The following is a 24,950-nucleotide window of genomic DNA, read 5'->3' as shown; positions in this document are numbered from 1 at the left end:
TTATCATAGACATAAAAATATCTTAAATATTGAGCTATTTTAAATTAATAATAGTGCAAGAAGTGAGAAAATGGACGATAATGGTCAGTTCATTTTTACAGGGTACTCAGAAAGTGCACTTACGGGGGTGGTGTAGAACCAGTTTATCGTTAGCAGGGATACGAATGAAACTTCACTGAGATTATCAGAACACTGCAGTTTGTCTTTATATGGTAATGTGAGATGAAGATATTTCTCTTATGCGGATTGAAAATGCAGTGTCATCATTATTTTGTTAATTCCCTTGGAAGGCTCTTAGAACCATTTTGCAAATTCATATTGGTAATGTACTATTTCATACACAACAGTAAGGAGAGGTGGGCTACAGAGTGGTGTAGCAGCTCTTGTCCTAGGGAAACTGGACACGAGCAGAAATGTTTGGGGACACCTAACTATGGTAAATGGAAGTTTTACTTAACTTGTAGCTTTCTCCAAACATTATGAAGAAACTCTGCAAAAGAATAAACACCAATAAAGTCCAGCTATTACAAGGAAAGAACATTGTGCAATGTGAGACTCCCACTGTTAACACAACTGAGACTGGGACATACAGGTGCTGCCAGCCATCCCATATTGCGGTGGCAGAGGGTACTCGTAGTCATAGCCACTGAAGACGTGGCTCAACAGGCAAGCATCAGTGGATCTGCCGGGTCCCCGTGCGACTGCTTTGAGTGTCTGTCGGAAACATGCATTTTAGTTGATGACTGTGTGATGCTGGTGAGGTGTGGTATTGATTTATGATACCACAATCTGTAACTGCAAATCCAGTGCTACTAAGTGATCTCTCTGATGCAGGCTCGTGCACAGTGTACTACTGTTTCAAAATATTTTTACTGATTGTTTTCCTTAGCTTTGTTAAATTGTAGAAATGAAATAATGTAACACCGTAAGCTGCTTGTCAACTGCAGCAACAGCATGATATAGTTCTCAGGCAGTGACATCCATTTTTCTCCTCAATTCTCTTGTTGCATCTAGTAAAATAGGTATGTTGCAGGTCATAACTGGAAATGTCCGCAACAATCCATTGGGGCACAAACTAAGTAAGGCCACCTTTACTAGATGCCTCATTGGATTAAGCACAACAGATCATTTAGACTACTTTGCTATAGGAAGTTCTGCCAAACCCATTGTCCCTTCTAAATCTATTCCAGGAATGATCACTATCTGCATGCCACCCATATGGGCATGTTGTTTGTGCCTGGTTAAGATAGGCAAGTTGTGGGCCCCGTTAGGGTAAAGGAGAAACAGAATTTTTTCCTCCTACAAACTACAATCAAGTCACCTCACAAGCCAGTCTCGGTGGGACCAAGAGATCAGCATGTATGGAAATGGAACCTGTGACCCTGCAGAAGTAAGGAAGTAAGCATGTCATAACCAGGTGGCTACCAGCACCAGAGAGAGTGGTTGATGTGTTCTGACACTCCTCGCCATCTGCCAGTGGGCAGGGCATGATTCCTTCCCCTAGTTCCCTGCTGGTTGCTAACATCTGATGTGCATGGGGCAGATTCTGTGTCAGCAGTTAGAGGAAACAACCTCTGCCTAGGTGACTTCTACTTTTATACTTAGATCATAATTGATAGCAAAATTTTTAAAGAAAATTTTGAAATCACACTGAGTCTGCAGGATGACTTGTACCTGCCCACTTGCAGAGAGCTTACTGAAAACCATCCCACCAAAGCTCCAATGCCTCAGCAATGCACCCGTGCCCTATGACATGTCTTCGTATACGTGCTGTCATTAGCAAATGAATATGTTTCACCCATAGCTTTGCCCGTGTATGCTTTCAACGTATATGTTGAACATAGCCCCTCCTCCTCCCCCTCTCTGTGTACACCTCTTCATCCCTCTGTTGTCCACCTCATCCTCCCATCTCTATCTTTCTATCTCCTCCTCCTCACTCTCTTTGTCTCTTCATCTCATTCTCCCCCACCCTCCGCCCTCTCTTTGTCCATTTCCTCCACCCCCTCTCCCCGACTATATCTTATTCCCCCTCACCCTCTGAGCACATACTCCTTGCAGTTTATCTTTCCATTTCCACCTCCCTCTCTCGTTTTTCCACCTGCCCACTGCCAATGACACCTTCCACATCCACCTGCCTCATGCATGTCCCCCTCCTCACTTCTCTCAACTCATTTCCTCCTCCCCCTTGTTCTGTCCATCGCCTCCTTTATCCATCTCAGCCTGTCCCCGCCATGCACATTAGCATGCATAGCCCCTGCAATATAGTTCAATAAAGCAAGCCAATATTATTCCCACAATATAATTATCATGGAGGGCAGCATATATGTCAGGCGCTGGGAAAAAAAAAGACATTTTTGATCATGTCTCCACTCCAGTTGGCGCTCAGTGGTTGTAAAATCCAATTCTATTAGCCCAGCTCCTCCTTCCCCCTCTTTTTGTCTATCTCCTCCACCCTCCTCTCTCTGTCCGTCTCCTTGCACATGTCACATATATTTAACACATTTCACATATATTTCCACACGTATTTCACCTGTATCTGTAGAGAATTTCCTCATGCAGTTTTGATTTCATGCAGCTCAATCTCAATGATGTCATATCTCCTGAAGAGTGTGTTGTACAGTGATACAATTTTGCAGGGACATTCAGTGGTATATTTTTATTCTGTCTGGAAAATGTGTTCCAAATAGAGTTAGTAGTAAAGACATAATAAATTTAAAAATCATGCACAATGCTGCAGTTTTTCAGACATCTCAGTATTTATGACATCATATCTCCTGAATTAGTGTTCATGTTGTTGTTGTTGTTGTTGTTGTTGTTGTGGTCTTCAGTCCAGAGACTGGTTTGATGCAGCTCTCCATGCTACTCTATCCTGTGCAAACTTCTTCATCTCCCAGTACCTACTGCAATCTACATCCTTCTGAATCTGTTTAGTGTATTCATCTCTTGGTCTCCCTCTATGATTTTTACCCTCCATGCTGCCCTCCAATACTAAATTGGTGATCCCTTGATGCCTCAGAACATTTCCTACCAACTGATCCCTTCTTCTAGTCAAGTTGTGCCACAAACTCCTCTTCTCCCCAATTCTATTCAATACCTCCTCATTAGTTATGTGATCTACCCATCTAATCTTCAGCACCACATTTCAAAAGCTTCTATTCTCTTCTTGTCTAAACTATTTATCGTCCATGTTTCACTTCCATACATGGCTACACTCCATACAAATACTTTCAGAAACGACTTCCTGACACTTAAATCAGTACTCGATGTTAACAAATTTTTCTTCTTCAGAAACGCTTTCCTTTCTATTGCCAGCCTACATTTTATATCCTCTCTACTTCGACCATCATCAGTTATTTTGCTCCCCAAATAGCAAAACTCATTTACTACTTTAAGCATCTCATTTCCTAAACTAGTTCCCTCAGTATCACCCGACTTAATTCAACTACATTCCATTATCCTCATTTTGCTGTTGTTGATGTTCATCTTATATCCTCCTTTCAAGACACTATCCATTCCGTTCAGCTGCTCTTCCAGGTCCTTTGCTGTCTCCTACAGAATTACAGTGTCATCAGCAAACCTCGATGTTTTTATTTCTTCTCCATGGATTTTAATTCCTACTCTGAATTTTTCTTTTGTTTCCTTTACTGCTTGCTCAATATACAGATTGAATAACATCAGGGATAGGCTACAACCCTCTCTCACTCCCTTCCCAACCATTGCTTCCCTTTCATACCCCTCGACTCTTATAATTGCCATCTGGTTTCTGTACAAATTGTAAATAGCCTTTTGCTCCCTGTATTTTACCCCTGCCACCTTCAGAATTTGAAAGAGAGTATTCCATTCAACATTGTCAAAAGCTTTCTACAAATGCTAGAAACGTAGGTTTGCCTTTCCTTAATCTTTCTTCTAAGATAAGTCGTAGGGTCAGTATTGCCTCACGTGTTCCAACATTTCTACGGAATCCAAACTGATCTTCCCCGACGTTGGCTTCTATCAGTTTTTCCATTCGTCTGTAAAGAATCCGCGTTAGTATTTTGCAGCTGTGACTTATTATACTAATAGTTAGGTAATTTTCACACCTGTCAACTCCTGCATTCCTTGGGATTGGAATTATATTCTTCTTTAAGTCTGAGGGTATATCGCCTGTCTCATACATCCTGCTCTCCAGATGGTAGAGTTTTGTCAGGGCTGGCTCTCCCAAGGCTATCAGTAGTTCTAATGAAATGTTGTCTACTCCCGGGGCCTTGTTTCAACTTAGGCCTTTCAGTGCTCTGTCAAACTCTTCACGCAGTATTACATCTCCCATTTCATCTTCATCCTCTTCCATTTCCATAACATTTTCCTCAAGTACATCGCCCTTGTATAGACCCTCTATATACTCCTTCCACCTTTCTGCTTTGCCTTCTTTGCTTAGAACTGGGTTTCCATCTGAGCTCTTGTTATTCATAGAAGTGGTTCCCTTTTCTCCACAGCTCTCTTTAATTTTCCTGTAGGCAGTATCTATCTTAACCCTAGTGAGATAAGCCTCTACATCCTTAAATTTTTTTCCCTACTTAGCCATTTTGCACTTCCTGTCGATCTTATTTTTGAGACGTTTGTATTCCTTTTTTCCTGCTTCATTTACTGCATTTCTATATTTTCTCCTTTCATCAATTAAATTCAATATTTCTTCTGTTGCCCAAGGATTTCTATTAGCCCTTGTCTTTTTACCTACTTGATCCTCTACTGCTTTCACTATTTCATCTCTCAAAGCTACCCATTCTTCTTCTACTGTATTTCTTTCCCCCATTCTTGTCAGTCGTTCCCTAATGCTCTATCTGAAACTCTCTACAACCTCTGGTTCTTTCAATTTATCCAAGTCCCATCTCCTTAACTTCACACCTTGTTGCTGTTTCTTCATTTTTAATCTGCAGTTCATAACCAATAGATTGTGGTCAGAGTCCACATCTGCCCCTGGAAATGTCTTACAATTAAAACCTGGTTCCTAAATCTCTGTCTTACAATTATATAATCTATCTGACACCTTCCAGTATCTCCAGGCTTCTTCCATGTATACAACCTTCTTTTATGATTCTTGAACCAAGTGTTAGCTATGATTAAATTATGCTCTGTGCAAAATTCTACCAGGTGGCTTCCTCTTTCATTCCTTAACCCCATTCCATATTCACCAACTATGTTTCCTTCTCTTCCTTTTCCTACTATCGAATTCCAGTCACCCATGACTATTAAATGTTCGTCTCCCTTCACTATCTGAATAATTTCTTTTATGTCATCATGCATTTCATCAATCTCTTCCTCATCTATGGAGCTAGTTGGAATATAAACTTGTACTACTGTGGTAGGCATGAGCTTTGTATCTATGTTGGCCACAATAATGCATTCACTATGCTGTTTGTAGTAGCTTACCCGCATTTCTACTTTTTTATTCATTATTAAACCTACTCCTGCATTACCCCTATTTGATTTTGTATTTATAACCCTGTATTCACCTGAGCATAAGTCTTGTTCGTCCTGCCACCAAACTTCACTAATTCCCACTATATCTAACTTTAACCTATCCATTTCCCTTTTTAAATTGTCTAACCTACCTGCCCGATTAAGGGATCTGACATTCCACACTTCGACCCGTAGAATGCTAGTTTTCTTTCTCCTGATAACAATGTCCTCCTGAGTAGTCCCCGCCTGGAGATCCGAATGGGGGACTATTTTACCTCCGGAATATTTTACCCAAGAGGGTGCCATCATCATTTAACCATACAGTAAAGCTGCATACCCTCGGGAAAAATTACGGCTGTAGTTTCCCCTTGCTTTCAGCCGTCGCAGTACCAGCACAGCAAGGCTGTTTTGGTTAGTGTTACAAGGCCAGATCAATCATCCAGACTGTTGCCCCTGAAACTACTGAAAAGGCTGCTGCCCCTCTTCAGGAACCACACGTTTGTCTGGCCTCTCAACAGATACCCCTCCATTGTGGTTGCACCTACGGTACCGCTATCTGTATCGCTGAGGCACGCAAGCCTCCCCACCAATGTCAAGGTCCATCGTTCATGTTCATAAATGTTCATAAAATGATATAATTCTGCATGAACATTCAGCAGTATATGTGAATACTGTCTATAACATTTTTCATGAATATGGCTGATGCAACAGTTTTACTGCATGAACATTGAAAATGTAGTAAGTGATAAAATTTTCTTCCTTTCGTCATTTTGTGGGTGTTGTCAGCAAGGAAAAGTTTCATAAGGATTTGAAATTGTGTGTAAAGTTTCTTGCAAGCCACTAAGTTCTCTCTTTCTCAAATACTGGATTAACAAACTCTCCAAATTCAATGCTTCACTACTTTTTCACCTCCACTCCCATTCCTGCTATAGGTAGTTGGTTCTTGCCCCCATAGCGATTCTCTCTTCACTCAGTAAGTGTTGTGTGTAGCAAGTTTTGTTGATTTAGGAGAAGATGTGGTACATAAATACATATGTGTATTCATTTTTATAATATCTATGGATAACAGACTCATTCTCTTGTCTCTTATCTCCAGGGACCTCTGGGCTGCTCTTATTTCATAATGTGTGATTTGTCTAGTATACAATCTTCTGTTTTGCATAGAAGTAGATTGAACAACAAAAATAATCAATTTTTGACAATATAATGTAATTGGATTGATACAAAAATCTATTCACCAAGCAGTGACAGGAGAACACAATTTTAAAAAAAGGTATTATGTATATTTTTGGAACCAGTGGCTCCTCCTTCTGACAGAAGGGTTGTGTTTGAAGGGGAAGAAAGAGGGGTGAAAGAAAAGGACTGAAGAGGCTTATGAGATGGGAAGAGTTTGGAAAAGTTGCCCAGAACCCTGGGTCAGATGACATTTACCAGAAGGGATATGGGCAGACAGACACTTGGAGACTGGGTAAGTCCAGTAAGTCTGCCCTGGCCCGGGGTTATGGGTGACTTTTCCAAACTTTACCATTTTTCCAAAACCTCTCCAGTCTTTTTCCTTAACCCCTCTTTCTTCCCCCTTGTCATCCTCCTGCTTAGCTTAGTGGTTATGTGATTGCCTTTCGTGCAGCAGGCCCAGTTTGATTCCTTGCCAGGTTGAAGACTTTCTCTACTTGGTGACAGGGTCTTATGCTGTCATCATCATCATCATCATCATCATCATCATCATCATCCCATCATCACTGCCGCACAAGTCATCCAGTGTGTGTCACCTGAAATAAGACTTGCACCCAGCAGCCGAACTCCCTGAATGGGGGCCTCATGGCCAACAGTGCCACACAATCATTTCTTTTTTTCCCTGTTCATCCTTTCTGCCAGAAGAAGAAGGCACTGGTTTCAAAATCTTGCGTACATTAAACCTTTGTGTGTGTGTGTGTGTGTGTGTGTGTGTGTGTGTGTGTGTGTGTGTGTGTGTGTGTGTGTGTGTTCTCCTGCAGCCATTTGGTGAGTAGATTTTTTATCTTTCCAGTTACATTATAGAAGTTGATTTGCAATTCTGAAGTTAGAATATTTTACTCTTTTCTTTTTTCCCATTTTGTAAATATTATTTTGAGCTATACGAGCTACTGTAACTATTTAAGACTAAAGTTACTGGTCTTGAATATGGAAAATATTAATTGCTCACATCCTAAGGAATTATCATTTTCTGCAATACTGTGATAAATGTTTTAGGAAACAGTGGTACTTATTTCCACCAACTAGGAATGATGAAATGTTGCCCACACGTATCCCTTATGAAGAGTCTAGTATCTTCAGTATGCACAACTTCTATTGTCCATCTGCTAAAATCACACAAGGTAAGCTATTTTTCTTATGCCAATTTGATACAAATGCTAGTGCAACCCATGCATTCAATCAAAATAACAAATAGAAACTGTTTCTTGAGTACTGCTTCCCGATTTCAGAAATGAGGGAGATTGATGAATAGTTCAGTAAATATTTCCAGATTGTTTGTATTTTTTATTTAAAAAAAAAAAACAACAACAGAATTAAAAAAAGAAGTGCTAAATTAACAGAGTCACAGCATCACTCCAGTAACACCCTTTTGACGACTATACATGGAACAACTGGGAGGGTCAATCGCTTTTGTTATCTTGGTGAATGGGTCCACCCCAATTGTAGAGATGGCACTTCCATCTTAGAAAGGTAATAATAATAATGTCATGTGACTAGAGCCTCCCGTCAGGTAGACCGTTCGCCGGGTGCAAGTCTTTCGATTTGACGGCACTTCGGCGATTTGCAAGTCGATGGGGATGAAATGCTGATGATTAGGACAGTACAACACCCTTTCCCTGAGTGGAGAAAATCTCCGACCCAGCCAGGAATCGAACCCAAGCCCTTGGGATTGACAGTCTGTAGCGATGACCACTCAGCTACTGGGGGCGGATATCTTAGAAAGGTGTAACAGACTCAGTGCAGCATACCATCTGTCCCATAATCTGTACAACAAGAAGTGCATTTTGAAGAATGCTAAGGTCTGTCATTACAGAACTGCTGCCAGACCACAATTTATGTATGCCACAGAGACCCTCTTTATGAACAGAAAAGGCATGATGGAGGACCTGGAGAAAGCCGAAAGACGTATTCTCAGAAAAATTAATGGCCTGCGATTGCTCCCAGTTGGAACCTACCAACTGAAGTCTAATTCTGAACTACATCAACTGTTAGAATAAGCCAACACCAGTATGTGACGTAGGAGGCTCAAGTTCTATGGGCACTTACAATGAATGAACAACAATAGGCTTACCAAGAAGATCGTCTCATTGGTTAAAAGCTACAAGTCTGGAAGCCTGTGGCTTAATGAAGTACTAAAGGACTTGGATTCAGCTGGGATCTCTGACCTTGAGGTAGAAGATTGTTCCAAATTTTGTGCTATGGTAGAGTCTTGGACTCCACCACCTAGAGTCCCTAAACATTGGAAGACCCTTTCACAGTAAAGAAAGGAGAAATTACCAGCAGGGCTGAAGAGATATTGGGAACGGAAAAGAGCATCGAAGAACAACTAGTCATAAGTGCTCCTTAGTGGGCTTAAATCAATAAAAAAAGAATCTCAATTCACCCAATGAGTAGAACAGTGAACTGGAGACAGTGCCATCAACTGGACACACGAAGCTGGTGCATCGTGTTGAGAAGCGGTGGCGGGCAGCCGCTACTCTGGCAATGAGCAGCTGACTTGTCGTACCACAAATACTTGCACCACCATAGTTGAGATGTGCATAGTTTGAACAATGCTTTGTAAACAGACACAACAGTTGTCTCAATTAGTGTAGACAACCACCATTACTTATCTTCTGGTTATGAAAATTTATTAGTTTTGTTATATGTTTTTTTTTTGGGGTGCTACACAGCATGTGCTCACTCATATGAGTTCTAATATTGATTTCTGAGCTGCCCTGGCAACCAAGTAAACCAAGTATTTCTTTGAAATAATTCCAAATAATTTTACCAGTACTCTCCTTTCTAGTGCCACAGTATTCTCGTCCTTCAGTAAGGTCGCCAGATGCAGTATTTCCCTTTGTGTGTGTGTGTGTGTGTGTGTGTGTGTGTGTGTGACTGTAACACAATGAGTAGGGAATGCTGTGTGATGGATCTGACAGTTTGATGTGACCTAAATTACCTTTGACTATTCGTCTACCACAGTGGTCGCATTTTTGGTTTGTTCTTGTGGTCTGCCTTCTCTGTACCACACCTGTGTGCAAACTTATTCTTCTTGGCTTCATCTCCAGACAGGGTGATGCAGTAAGAGAACATCTTCCAGCTACTGAATGGCGAACATGTCTTCAGTGATAATCTTCTGCTGCATCAACAGTGTGTGTCAGTTGTGCAGACAGATCCAAATAGCAGCAACTCATAAATTCAAATAAGTCAGTCAGCATGTCTGACCACATCAGACTCAACTTACACTCTTCAATTGTCTGAGTGTTTACATTGTAGTATGTGAGTTTTCTCTGAGGTGTTCATGACACCTACAAGAGGCATCATCAAGGCATAAATGTCCATGTCCAGCAATTGCTACTGTGCTCACAACACTGCGCCTTGCCCATATTGTGTAACGTCACTGAATATGCACCATCTGCATAAATCACAGATCAGGGCGTGCACAGTGTACTTTTCCCATTATATAAAATGACTATGAGAGTTACTACTATCTTTTGCCAGTGTAAGCGTCCTCAGTGAAACATAAGTCATGTTCATGAATAACTCATGTTATACTGCTGATGTTTTTTTTGCATAGATAGTCATTGAAATATGTAGAAATAACTTCAGGAGTGCCAGAGAGAAGCTAGTTTGGACACTTGCTGTTTGTGTTGTTTAATAATGTTTTGCCAGGTGGTATGAACAGGAACCTCAGACTTTTTACATATGGTGCAATTTACAATGAACTGCCCAAAAAAACCTCGACAAATATCCAGTCAGCACTTGATAAGATTTGAAAGTGGTGCAGTAATTGGCATCATGCTTTAAATACATGAAATGTACACTTCAGAAAGCACAGAACCCTTGCACTCTTAGTACGCAATAACACAGAATCACATTTGTAATCAGTTAATTGCAAATAACTGAATGTAATAATTTGTGAAGACATGAAATGAAATAATCTCTTAGGCTCAATTGTAGGTAATGCAAGTGGTAAACTGCCGTTCATTGATAGGCTATTGGGAAAATTCAGTCAGTCTACAAAGAAAAGTGCTTACAAAACTCCTATGCGACCCAGCCTTGAACACTCTTCATATAGGTGGGATCCATACCAAATAGGACTAACGGGCAATACTGAATGTGTACACGATACAGCAGCATGAAAGGTGACAAGTTTGTTTGACAACTCATTGGAGACCATCATGATTCACTGAAAAACTGGAATTGGCAGCACTTGAAGATATATGCCAGCCATCCTTCAAAACCCTAATTACTCAGTTCCAAACACCACAATATAAGCAAGGAATCTAGAACTGTACTGCAGCCATCCATATGTCATTTCCATAGGGTCTGTGAACACAAGATGAGATTAATTACAATGTGTAAAGAGTTATTTGAGCAGTCATTATTCCTGCAGTCTCATCCACAAATGTAACAGGAAGAAATTCTAATACATGGTACTGAGAGATGTACACTCTGTCATATACTTCACAGAAGTTTCCAGAGTGTGGATGTGGATAGGTATGTGTGCTAGATGAGAGTGTCTTCAAACAGTGACACTGCTGCACCAGGTAAGGCCACAGCGACATCTGCACAGTTAGGCCGGAAGCTGTGGCAGTTACGAACACTCGGTTATGAAAGAGGACTGTGTAAAACATTTTTATTCTGGTGGAAGTAGTAAAAAAAATTAACCGTACCATGTTTACCATACTGTTTTCCATTTATTGCTGGTAATTTCAGTTCCTCGCAATCGGAAGGACGACGGTTCAATCTCGCATCCAGCTATCCCGATTTAGGTTTTCCGTGATTTCCCTAAATCACTCCAGGCAAATGCCAGGCTAGTTCCTTTGAAAGGGCACGGCAAACTTCCTTCCCCATCCTTCCCTAATCTGATGAGACCGATGACCTCGCTGTTTGGTCTCTTCCCCCAAACAATCCAATCCAATTTCAGTTCTGCTGTACTATTATACATTGAAGCATAACATGTCATTAGAAATTCGTATCATTTTCAACATCACAACTGCAGGTTAGCCTTTCCTCCCATTTACCAATGCAATATATGAATTAAACATTTCTCAAAGTAGCTCATCATCATTCATTATTATTCATTGCCAATATACAGCTTCTCCCCAGAATATTTTACTCAATGGCTAATAACAATTAAATGATTGTTAGAGATCCCAAGGGTGATCTAATCATATGTGCATTAAAATCTCTCAATTAAATGTTGACTCTTCTTGGCTTTTCAGGTTACACATACCTCATAATATGAGTCCTCTTTTCTGAGGATTCATCTGTTGCCTTCATATACTGAATTTCCTGTAGTTACCTGAACCAAAATGTCTTTCAGCCATGTCTCTCCTGTGCACCAGGTATAACAATGTTCTGCTGGAGTATGGGAGAAGCAAGACATCAGACAGATGCAAAAGACAAGAAAATCTAGTAGTAGTATATTCTGTGGTTTTGATTCAGATAGCAAAGGTTATTGATTAGCTAACATCATTATTTTGTGACAATATTTTAAGTAAATTACAAAATTATGTAATGCACCATTATTGCCAGCAGATTTATCTGGAGTACGGGTAGTGACTCTAAATCCTGGCCAAGTTCTCTTTGTTCCTCGCCATTGGTGGCACTACGTTGAGAATCTTGACACAGCTATCAGTATTAACACATGGATACCACTGGTAAGAATGCTTTGTACTTTTCTAGCCTTATAAGACCATGCATTTGTGTGTGATTAAATGCTGTTTCCTTGCAGACAGTTGCTTTGATTGCAAATTTTAGAGATCTTTCAGTGAGGGTAACTGCTGATACCCTATGTTCATTTTAGCTGATGCTAGCACACGTAGTGAAATGTTGTCACGTAATAAGCACACAGATTAAGTTACTTCATATTGTTTGTATATCGCTAATGTATACCTTGATTTGTTCCATGTCCCTGAAATTTCTCCATCTCAGTAATATCACTTCAATGTGGGAAATGGATGAAATTATGGTTAACACTAATATTCATATCAATATATAAAGAGCGGAACATGGTTTCTGAAATTGCAATAATTAAATAAATAGTTAGTATTGTATGATAAATAAAAATAGCATCTGAGTACTGCTCCTGCAAAAGGAATAGCTATAGCTTTAATCAAAGTAACTTCTTTTCTGCTTCTGTAAACCTGCATTTATAAAGGGCTCTAGGTTCCTTCAGATGTAGGGTGTTTCTTTCAGTTATCATATCATCCAGTACATGTCCTTTAGTTTTAAATAAAAGTGATTCTGATGCTCCCTACAACACACACACACACACACACAGAGAGAGAGAGAGAGAGAGAGAGAGAGAGAGAGAGAGAGAGAGAGCTTCCGTGCATGCATGTGCACTAGGGGCATTCAGGAATATGGTTATCAGTGCTCTTATGAAATGTGTAGATACCAATGTGGTTAAAATGTGAGAAAAGAGATAGAAAACAATGTTAAATAAAATTATACTGACTCCCCCTCCCCCCCCCTCCCCTGCCCAAAATAATAATAATAATAATAAAAAGAAGAACTAAAAGAAAAATATAGACAAAGGCTAACAAAAATACTAAAAACAGAATTGACAGCAAGAAACAAGACAAAAGCTATAAATACTTATGCTATACCAATATTGACCTACTCATTTGTAGTAGTGAAATGCAGTAACACAGACCTAGAAGCACTCAATACACTTACACGATCACAATGCCACAAATATAGAATACATCACATACATTCAGCAACAGAAAGATTCACATTAAGCAGAAAGGAAGGAGGAAGGACATTTATCGACATAAAAAACCTACATTATGGACAGGTAGACAATTTAAGAAAATTCTTTAATGAAAAATCTCATATAAAGATGTGAAACAAATACTAACAAAGAGGTAGAGGGGCTGGCCAGTACTTACCTCAGCTCAGTACAGCCGATAGATACACAAAAAACAGAATCGAAAATTTACGTTCCTAGCTTTCGGAACAAATATTCCTTCATCTGGGAGGAGAGAGGGGAAAGAAAGGGAAGAAGGGAAAGTGGATTCAGTTACTCACAACCCAGGTTATGAAGCAACAGGGAACCCAGGTTGTGAGTAACTGAATCCACTTTCCCTTCTTCCCTTTCTTTCCCCTCTCTCCTCCCTGATGAAGGAATATTTGTTCCAAAAGCTAGGAACGTAAATTTTCGGTTCTGTTTTTTGTGTATCTATCGGCTGTACTGAGCTGAGGTAAGTACTGGCCAGCCCCTGTATCTCTTTGTTAGTATAAGAAAATTCTTTCTAGAATGAGCAGAAACTAGCAAAATACACAAAGCAATCACTCATACAAATACATCGGCTACACCATTGCAATTTCATAACCACTTCTACAACCCTTTAGATCACATAACATCAACAGATACAAAGAAAGTAAATTGGAAAAAGAAAACACTACATGGCAAGCACCCGTATCATCTAACACAGCCACACATCGAGCAAGACGCATCCAACACATGGCTAAGAAAAGGCAATATATACAGTGAGACGGAAGGATTCATGATTGCGATACAAGATCAAACAATAAACACCAGATATTACAGCAAGCATATTATTAAAGATCCCAATACCACAACAGATAAATGCAGACTTTGCAAACAACAAATAGAAACAGTAGATCACATCACAAGTTGATGTACAATACTAGCAAATACAGAATACCTCAGAAGACATGACAATGTAGCAAAAATAATACATCAACAACTTGCCATACAATATAAACTAATAAAACAACACGTTCCCACTTACAAGTATGCACCACAAAATGTACTGGAGAATGATGAATACAAATTATACTGGAACAGAACCATTATAACAGATAAAACAACACCACATAACAAACCTGACATCATACTCACCAGTAAAAAGAAGAAATTAACACAACTAGTCCATATATCCATACCCAATACAACAAATATACAGAAGAAAACAGCAGAAAAAATTGAAAAATACATCCAACTGGCTGAGGAAGTCAAGGACATGTGGCATCAGGATAAAGTTTACATTATACCAATTATACTATCAACTACAGGAGTTATACCACACAATATCCACCAGTACATCAACGCAATACAGCTGCATCCAAACGTATATATACAACTACAGAAATCTGTAATTATTGATACATGTTCAATTACCCGAAAGTTCCTAAATGCAATGTAACATATACCGTACAGTTGAAAGGAAGTCACGCTTGATCAAGGTCCGCGTTCACTTTCCATTTTTAACCAGACATAACGTCTGAGACAGGAAAGAGAAATAATAATAATAATCTCACCCATTGTAGTGTTTCGAGAATTTCCACATAAATTCTAGAACCACTCGGCCTTCCACTGTCTGAGTGGGAGAAAGGAACCCTATCTACTGCACGTCACCTGTCTGCGTGTGCAGGTGTGAAATTTTTAGTTGACGTGGCGGTTGAACGGCGCCGACGAGTACTTGTCGGGCGATCCATGGAAGTCGTAGTGAAACACACGGAATAACCAAGGAACTTCTGTGTTATTTTGTGCTGTTTGTAATTGTGACTATTGTTAAGTGACTAAAGAGCAATTGAGATTCTGAATTGTGAAAAAACTCTTATCTTGGACTTGCTGGAGGAAAGACGTATTTTTACGATATGTTTGTAGTATAGACATGGTTGTTAAGCCAACTCTTTTGTAAATGGACTTTAATCTGTTTCTAATGTGACACAATACGAGTGACTTACAAGGAGTCTAATGTTTATATGCGAAGTGTGAATTTTGTTCTTTATGAAGCTCAAATATACCGATAGTTGTTGAAAAGTATTCTTTGAGTACCTAATTATTTCGCAAATAGGGAGAGAGTCTTTAAGGTTCCTGTAACTAGCATCATTCTTCGGAGAAGAAGTTTATATAGAGATTCCAGAAGCCAGCTATCCAGAGAAGAAGATTATCTGTGTACACCAGGGAAGTCGACTTGTATAAGAGAAGTGGGAAGTTTGCTCATATACTTCTCACAAACTCTTAGTCATCAAAATGTTAGAATGTGGTGACCAGTGAGAAAGGACCAAAGGAAACAGACGAAAACAGGAGAAAAAGCTATCAAGAGTTTCCATAGCAACTGAGCATAACAAGATGAGAACCATTTCACAGAACTGTATTCTGTCCAAATATCTGATGGAGAGAATTTGTAAATGCAAATAAGGGAGAAGATGTGGAAAAGAAGAGAGACGTCTAGAACTAGATGACTGAGAAGATCCAGTGTGGGGAGCATACAGCTCCCACATGCATCATGGTTACACAGACGTGGAAACCAAAATCCGACGCTGCCAGCACCAGTTGCTGCTCACCGGTGCTTATCCCCCATCCGCTCACCGATGCAGCCCAAATTCTACGTCGGGTGAGCGTGAAACAGAACTTTATTGTTTTAATACAACATGGTATAAACTGTTGAATGAACTTCATTAGTGTAGTTGTTATAGTTAAAGTTAATTTTTAAATGCTTACTAGATCTAAAGCTCATAAGAAAATGGATAATGAACAGCAAGTTGGAGAAATGTCAGAATGAACCATGGCTATGAGAATTACTAAAGAAGGGCCTGACTGGTCTGAGTTAATAAATCTAATCAAAGCTCAAAATGCTACTTTAAGTAAGGAATTAAATGCAACTCTAAGTTAAGAGCTGAGTTTGGTACATTCTAGTTTAAATGCTCAGAGTGAAGTTCCAAATAACCAGAGTGAAATCTTGAATAGTCAAGCAACAAATCTATTTTTGTTAACTGCCAAAGGTGACACACAGAGCAAGGAATTTAGTAATCTATGCAAAGGCATGGACGTTTTAAAGACTGAATTTGACACCCTAAATAGTAAAGTAGAAAATTTGAAATTAGGTTTAAAGAAGGAACTGACTGATTCTTTAAACATTCATGTACATCAATTGTTTACTGACTTCAATCAAAAACAGAAGGATAATTTTCTGGATCTGACAAAAAGATTAGAATTGAATATTGAAGAGAAATGTAATAGTGTAGAATTAGAGAGTAGTGAAAAGTTAGGCTCATTGGAGGATGTATGTAATGCTAAGTTTAATGCTGTAAAGCAGGGATGGCATACTATGAAAGAGAGCATTGATAAGCATAGCGAATTAATGCCTGTCATTCAATTGCAGTGTAGAAAGAAGCTTCAAAGAGAAGATAGCAAGCTCTGATATCATAAATGTAAGTAGTCTCGAGGAACAGGTAGAAGAAATTATAGATCAGAAAGTCACTGAGAGAATAACATCCGGGAATGCATCGCCTATGGCTTCTTCCGAACTTACTGACACTAGGAATGGCATAGACGAACTCTGCAGAGAAGTCAAACTTATCCAGGAACAAGCAGAAAAATGAAGAACTTCACCCAATGTTGTGTTGACAAGTGAAGTAGTTACTGATTTGCAATGGGGAGTGAATTCGGAATTATCAAGACAAGTCCCTAAATTCAAGCCCGACAGAGAGGTACATCCGATTCATGTTTTGAAAAGATTGAACGAAGCCTTGCCAAACAACTAGAAAGATTCTAAAAAGATTAAATTTGCTGTGTGGTACCTTTTAGGGGAAGCCTCAGACTCAGAATGGGGTGCTGTAAATATTGAGAACTTTTCTTCATGGGGAGATTTCCAGAAGAAATTTAAAGAGAAATATTGGTCTGCTAGTGTGCAGCAGAAACTAATATCAGATTTGTGGGACCAGAAATACTACAATAACACTTGGGGTACCACGAGGAAATATTTTGACTGGCATCTAATACGGGCTAAGTATTTAAATAAGCCGATGGAGGAAGAGGGGTTGGTTCGAATTTTAATTAGATGATTATCCATCTATGCAAGAAAAGACGTCTTGTGTAGTGGCTGGAAAATGATTGGAGAATTATTATCCTTTGTTGATGCACTAGATGCCCTAAAGAAAGACCGTAAGACACCAGAGTAATAGCCCGAACTACAAAAGGAACAGTGGTAATAATTTTTAATAAACATGAGGCTAACCAGCTAGACTACACCAGTGCAACAGAAAAAATGGTAACGACATTTATCAGAAGAAGCATCCACCTTTGAATTTAGGTCCACTAACTTTGCAGGAATTTGTACCGAATAATAATAGAACACAAAGTGGTAATGTAATATCCTATTTTGGTAACTAACCAGTAATTAGTAATAACGAGGAAAATGTGGTGCGATCTGGATCCAGGGCCCAGGTCATAGAGATACACTAGGAGGCTTGGTTCATAATAAGTATGTTAATTTCATACACAGAATACCTACAAAACAATGGTTACTACTAGAAGAATCAAACCTAGTTATCAACAATCCACAACCTGTAATAGTAGGGACCGTGGACACTTCTCAAGTTAACATATTTATCGACTCAGGGAGTGAAGTACCACTTGTATCTAGCGCATTCGTTAACTCATTACAGACTAAACAGCACTTACCGTTATTGCCAGTAACTGGAGTTTATATAGTTGAAATAACAAGAACAAAAAGTGAGATTGTAAAGTACGAAACTCAAGTGAACTGCAGCATTGTAAATATATTATTTCATCAAATGCTGTTAATAGTAGAGAATATCAATAGAGATATATTGTTTTGTTTAGATTGGTTATTAGAATTTAAAGTCATCTTAAACTTTGACAAAAATCTTCTATGTTTTGGGAAAGGGGACAGTAGATATTGGACACCATTTGTGACAGATAGCTATGTTGGAAAGCAAAAAACATTTGTGACAGATAGCTATGTTGGAAAGCAAAAAACAGAGTGTCAATGTCTGTATAAGAGAAGTGGGAAGTTTGCACATATACTTCTCACACACTGTTAGTCATCAAAACGTTAGACCAGAACACCTACACAATCACCCTAGCTCATAACCTGGAAAATAGCATTAAAATTGTTCAGCTGTTCAAAAATTTATTTAAGTAAATGTAAGTGGGACATGAGAAAAACTAAAATAGATTCACAGAAATATGTGGTTGGCTGATCACATAAAAAAAACATGGATGAGCCAGGAAATGTGATAACACTAAAAAGGTCATCCAAAAATTTTAGAGAACAGTGATGTAGTTGTTAGAGTAAAGGACAAGGGCAGTGTTCTGCTCATGGGTGATTTTAATGCCAGGATTGGAAATCGAACAGAAGGGTATGAAAAGGTTATGGGTAAATTTGGAGAGGATATGGAGACCAACAGGAACGGGAAACAACTCTTGGATTTCTGTGCCAGTATGGGCTTAGTAATCACAAACTCCTTTTTTAAACATAAGAACATTCACTGGTATACTTGGGAAGGCAGGGGAACCAGATCTGTCATTGACTATATAATAACAGATCAGCAATGCAGGAAGGCTGTGAGGGACACACGTGTATTCAGGGGATTCTTTGATGACACTGATCATTATTTTTAATCTGCAGTGAAATTGGTATTGTGAGGCCAAAAGTGCAGGAGGTCAGGTCCATTTGTAGGAGGATAAGAGGGGAGAAACTTCAGGATAAGGAAATCAGGCACAAGTACATAACAGTGATCTCAGAAAGGTACCAGTTAGTTGAATGTAGTCAATTACAGTCATTGGAAAAGGAATGGACAAGGTACAGGGACACAGTACTAGAAGTAGCTAAAGAATGTCTTGGAACAGTAGTGTGTAAATGTAGGATGAAGCAAACAGCTTGGTGGAATGACACAGTCAAGGCAGCCTGTAAAAGGAAAAAGAAGGCGTATCAAAAATGGGTACATACTAGAACTCAGGTAGACAGAGAAAGTTATGTTGAAGAAAGAAACAAAGCCAAACAGATAATTGCAGCATCCAAGACGAAATCTTGGGAAGACTTTGGAAACAGGTTGGAGACTTTGGGTCAAGCTGCTGGAAAACCATTCTGGAGTATAATTAGCATTATTCGAAAGGGAGGTAAGAAGGAAATGACAAGTATTTTGGACAGGTCAGGAAAACTGCTGGTTAATCCTGTGGATTCCTTGGGCAGATGGAGGGAATATTTTGAAGAGTTGCTCAATGTAGGTGAAACTACGATCAGTAATGTTTCAGATTTTGGTGTATAATGGGATAGGAATGATGATGGAAACAGGATCACATTTGAGGAAGTGGAGAAAATGGTCAATAGATTGCAGTGCAATAAAGCAGCTGGGGTGGATGAAATTAAGTCGGAACTCATCAAATACAGTGGTATGTCAGGTCTTAAATTGCTACACAGGATAACTGAAATGGCCTGGGAGTCGGGACAGGTTCCATCAGACTGGACAAAAGCAGTAATCACACCAATCTTTAAACAGGGAAACAGAAAAGATTGTAACAACTACAGAGGTATCTCTTTAATCAGCATTGTGGGTAAAATCTTCCCAGGTATTGTTGAAAGGAAAGTGCGAGTATTAGTTGAGGACCAATTGGATGAAAATCAGTTTGGGTTTAGGCCTCTTAGAGGTTGTCAGGACCAGATCTTTAGCTTACGGCAAATAATGGAGAACTGTTATGAGTGGAACAGGGAATTGTATCTATGCTTTATAGATCTAGAAAAGGCATATGACCGGGTTGCTAGGAGGAAGTTATTGTCTGTTCTACGAGATTATGGAATAGGAGGCAAACTTTTGCAAGCAATTAAAGGTCTTTACATGGATAGTCAGGCAGCAGTTAGAGTTGATGGTAAATTGAGTTCATGGTTCAGAGTAGTTTCAGGGGTGAGACAAGGCTGCAACCTGTCTCCACTGTTGTTCATATTATTTATGGATCATATGTTGAAAACAATAGACTGGCTGGGTGAGATTAAGATATGTGAACACAAAATAAGCAGTCTTGCATATGTGGATGACTTAGTTGTGATGGCAGATTCGATTGAAAGTTTACAAAGTAATATTTCAGAGCTAGATCAGAAATGTAAGGACTATGATATGAAGATTAGCATCTCCAAAACGAAAGTAATGTCAGTGGGAAAGAGAGATAAACGGATTGAGTGCCAAATAGGAGGAACAAAGTTAGAACAGATGGAGGGTTTCAAGTACTTAGGATGCATTTTCTCACACGATGGCAACATAATGAAAGAACAGGAAGCAAGGTGTAGCAAAGCTAATGCAGTGAGCACTCAGCTACGATCTACTCTCTTCTGCAAGAAGGAAGTCAGTACCAAGACTAAGTTATCTGTGCACCGTTCAATCTTTCGACCAACTTTGTTGTATGGGAGCGAAAGCTGGGTGGATTCAGGTTACCTTATCAATAAGGTTGAGGTTACGGATATGAAAGTAGCTAGGATGATTGCCGGTACTAGTAGATGTGAACAATGGCAGGAGGGTGTCCACAATGAGGAAATCAAAGAAAAACTGGGAATGAACTCTATAGATGTAGCAGTCAGGGTGAACAGGCTTAGATGGTGGGGTCATGTTACACACATGGGAGAAGCAAAGTTACCCAAGAGACTCATGGGTTCAGCAGTAGAGGGTAGGAGGTGTCGGGGCAGACCAAGGAGAAGGTACCTGGATTCGGTTAAGAATGATTTTGAAGTAATAGGCTTAACATCAGAAGAGGCACCAATGTTAGCACTGAATAGGGGATCATGGAGGAATTTTATAAGGGGGACTATGCTCCAGACTGAACACTGAAAGGCATAATCAGTCTTAAATGATGATGATGATGATGAGTTGGACAATTCACAAAACCTTAAATTCATGCAACATTCATCTGACGGTCAGTCAAAATAGAATGCAACTCTGTTGGCAAATGAGCTGCCACCAAAACAAGAAGCTGTGCATCATAGGGCTGTGGACTATGAGGGGAGTAAGGAGGACCTCATCCTGCCTGTGTGACTGGAAGGAAGGATGAAATCCTCCTTACTCTCCTCATAGTCCGCAGCCCTATGACGCACAGCTTCTTGTTCTGGTGGCAGCTCATTTGCCAACAGAGTTGCACTCTATTTTAATTGACTGTCAAACAAATATTGCATGACTTGTCCACATTGTGGACTTTACTAGACACACCTTATTGTCTGTCACTGCCAGCCACTTTTCTCCCTTTAGACCTGTGACTCTGCACCTCAACAGCGAAGTGATAGTACGTAGCAGGACATCACACTGAAGTATCTGAGGATCACAGCTTGCATCCTTGGCCGCTACATCTGCCCATTTGTTTACATGATACACATGTGCCCTGGTAGCTAGCAGAAAGACACTTCTTTCCTCAGTCTTTGTAATTGGGGGAGAGTGTCCTTGACATACTGGACTACTTTATCTGCTGGGTGCAAGTGTTGTACAGAATGAAGGGCACTCAGGATATTGGAACAGACAAGGAATTTAGCACTTGAAATACACCTCATCTGCTCCAGTGCCCACAAGATCATGTATAATTTTGCACTGAAGACAGTAAAGCCTTGAGGCAGTTGAATGTTGAGGACATGAACAGGGAAAACAACAGAGCAACCAATGGAGTGCCCCTGTGTAGACTCATCTGTAAATACAGCTACAGAGTTGTGTTGCTCAGTTAAAATGTTTTAAAACAATTTATTAAAATTATATGCAGGAGGTCAGCCTTTCCTGCACTGCACTAAATCTAAAATTGTGCTGGGCCTGCAAATGGGACAGAAGTGTCGAACAGCCTACGCTATAACTTCAGTATAAAGATGCAGTTCTCTCTCTCTCTCTCTCTCTCTCTCTCTCTCTCTCTCTCTCTCTCTCTCTCTCTTTCTCTTACTCTTATATATACCACTCACTTTTCTCTCATTTATTAACTGTGTTGTATCATTAAATTTTCATAAACTGTTTTCGTCTGTATCCCAATTCACTGACCAAGTGAACAAAATTGAACAAACTTTTCCAGGAAGCTGATGATGAGGCTCGTGTAGAAGAATCATTAGTTCGTCTTATGATGGCCATGGCGTGCAAGAGTAGCACTGATCCACAGTCTTTCTTGAACCCTAATGAGGTAAGCTACAAGTTAACAAAAGAAATGGTGAAAATAATATATTATTCAAGAGAAGATTCAAGAGAGTATCTAATGCATTCTGCAAAGGTAGGAAAACTGCTTGATTGACATTTGTTGTTAATTATGAGTATGTGTGCAATTAAATTTTGTTGTTGCTTGTTACAGTAGTGAACACATACAGGCAGATAATTAGAGGACACAGTAACGGACAGAATTTTAACATATGATACATCTCCTATTGGGGTTAAGAAATCACCGTTCAATCATGTTAATGTATCATTTATTGCATAATGCATTTCAAAGTCTGTGGCCTCATCATTAGGTGCATTCTGGAGGAAGTTACATGTTCATTCTAACAAAGGTCTTTTATATGCAATGAAAGACTCATTGCAACATATGAATAAATCTTATATCAGTATCTAAATCTTAAACATTTGTATGATACTTACAGTTCTGTGTGTTGTATCATTAAATTTCATAAACAGTTTTCATCTGTATTCCAATTCACTGATCAAGTAATGCATATTCGATCATGTGTACACTTGTAATTCTCATAAGTGTGTAATAAAATGACAAAAATCGTGCCTCATACAACTAGGATAGATACCTGCTTCAGACATACATTAAAAATATTTGTGAATTTTGATAAATCAGAGAAGCTGACTACTGGAACTAATTGTTTGGCTATTTAGCTATTATATCAAGAACAAACATCATTTATGAAACATAGTACTTTATAGAGCCACTTGTAAGATGCAATGAAGTACAGATTGCACTGAACACAGCGAATGGATAACAGTCATACAGGTCACAGAATAGGCCGAGCACTCGTTTGCAATCACTTAAATAATACTGTTTCTTTGGTGGCTCACCAGAGCATACCAGGAGGCCAACCCAGGTGGCTTCTGTAAGCACCCCCGGGGGGGATCACCGCTCTTTGGTGATTATGTGCATGGCGACCACGGGGCCCCAGCCCTCGCAGCACCGCTTCTCTTTCAGTGCTACTTGTCTCCTCTTCTTCTGTCCTTTTCCCCTCTCTTGGGGAGAAGTCTCATGCCTCCATGGGCTCTTGAAGCTCATTTATGTTGGTTTACTTGTAGGACTCTTCTCTCTTGTACTGCCCTTTCCCTATACTGTTCTTTCCTTGTATCGATCTTTCCCTACGCTGCTCTTTCCCTGCACTGCTCTTTCCCTACATTGCCCTTTCCCTGTACTGCCCTTTCCCTGTACTGCCCTTTCCCTGTACTGCCCTTTCCCTGTACTGCCCTTTCCCTACTTCAGTTTTCCCTGTTCCTTTCTCTCTGTGTTCCTTTCCCTCCTTGTTCCTTTCCCTCCTTGTTCCTTTCCCACCTTGTTCCTTTCTCTCCTTGTTCCTTTCCCTCCTTGTTCCTTTCTCTCCTTGTTCCTTTCTCTCCTTGTTCTGATCTCTTTTTCCTCCTCTGTGACTTTTGAGGCCATTCTTTCTTTCCTCCTTTCCTTCTTATCTTTTGTTCTCCTCCCTGTGTGTGCCTGATGGCCACCCACACATTTTTCGCCTAGCAGGAGACTGGGTAGCGGGTAATTCCCAGCTGCGGGTTGGCATGTAGGGCCCACACGTACCCCCTGTTAGAGGCCAAGCCCAGGGAAGGGTGATTGCCTGAGCTGTTACCTTCCTCCTCTGCCAATTGGTCCCTCCCTCTGTTGTTCGGGAGGTGTGACCTAAGGTGAGAACAATCATCTAAGGTGCCCCCCCCCCTTTGGAGGGCCCCTGCTGGAAGGAGCACACCATCAGAGATGCTGGCAATCATGGGGGACTTCTTCCCAATGACTGACTTTCCTTCTCTTTCTCCGAGTGTTTCCCATAAACAAAAGAGGAATGAGGCTCCTGCCTCAATGTCTCTTCCTGTGCGCCTCGATTTCTAGTAGTCTCACGTTTAGACAAAAACCAGACTTTTGCTACTGTTAACCCCTTTGTTATACAGAAAGGTGTGGATGGCATCGCTGGCCCTGTGAAGTCATGCTCTCGTCTCCGCAATGGTAATCTGCTTCTGGAAATTGGTAGTGCACTCCAGGCCCAGAAACTACTCAAGGCCCAAACCCTCCACAATAACTTATAAAAGTGGTGGCCCACAGGACACTTAACTCGTACCTCGGTGTTATCTACACATGGCTGTTGGATGGTTTGATGGAGGATGAAATAACTAATTATCTATCAGATCAGGGCGTTACTGCTGTTCATAGAGTTATGGAAAAGGAAGCTACCGATTTGGTGCCGACTTGCACATTATTCCTGACTTTCGATCAGTTAACGCCTCGTACCAAGATAAAGGCAGGCTATGAAGTCATCTCTGTGCACCTTTATATTCCCAATCCATTTTGATGTTATAAATGCCACCAG

At 40.0% G+C, this 24,950-nt stretch overlaps 1 protein-coding gene across 4 annotated transcripts in view; it reads left to right on the top strand.

Annotated features, from left to right (window-relative positions):
• The window catches only part of LOC126194919 (HSPB1-associated protein 1), an 88,116-nt gene that overhangs the window by 41,270 nt on the left and 21,896 nt on the right, over positions 1 to 24,950 (top strand). For 3 of the 4 annotated variants that reach the window (XM_049933296.1, XM_049933297.1, XM_049933294.1), the window contains exons 4-6: positions 7,666 to 7,790; positions 12,193 to 12,317; positions 22,469 to 22,573. In XM_049933296.1, the coding sequence (XP_049789253.1) occupies positions 7,666 to 7,790; positions 12,193 to 12,317; positions 22,469 to 22,573 (355 nt within the window). The remainder of the gene's footprint in view (positions 1 to 7,665; positions 7,791 to 12,192; positions 12,318 to 22,468; positions 22,574 to 24,950) is intronic. The other variant, XM_049933295.1, reaches the window with a different exon arrangement.

Source organism: Schistocerca nitens, chromosome 7 (genome assembly GCF_023898315.1).
Source record: "Schistocerca nitens isolate TAMUIC-IGC-003100 chromosome 7, iqSchNite1.1, whole genome shotgun sequence".
In the NCBI taxonomy this organism is placed as follows: Eukaryota; Metazoa; Arthropoda; class Insecta; order Orthoptera; family Acrididae; genus Schistocerca; species Schistocerca nitens.
The sequence above is the reverse complement of the archived record's forward strand: the minus strand, read 5'-3'. Positions and strand labels throughout refer to the sequence as shown.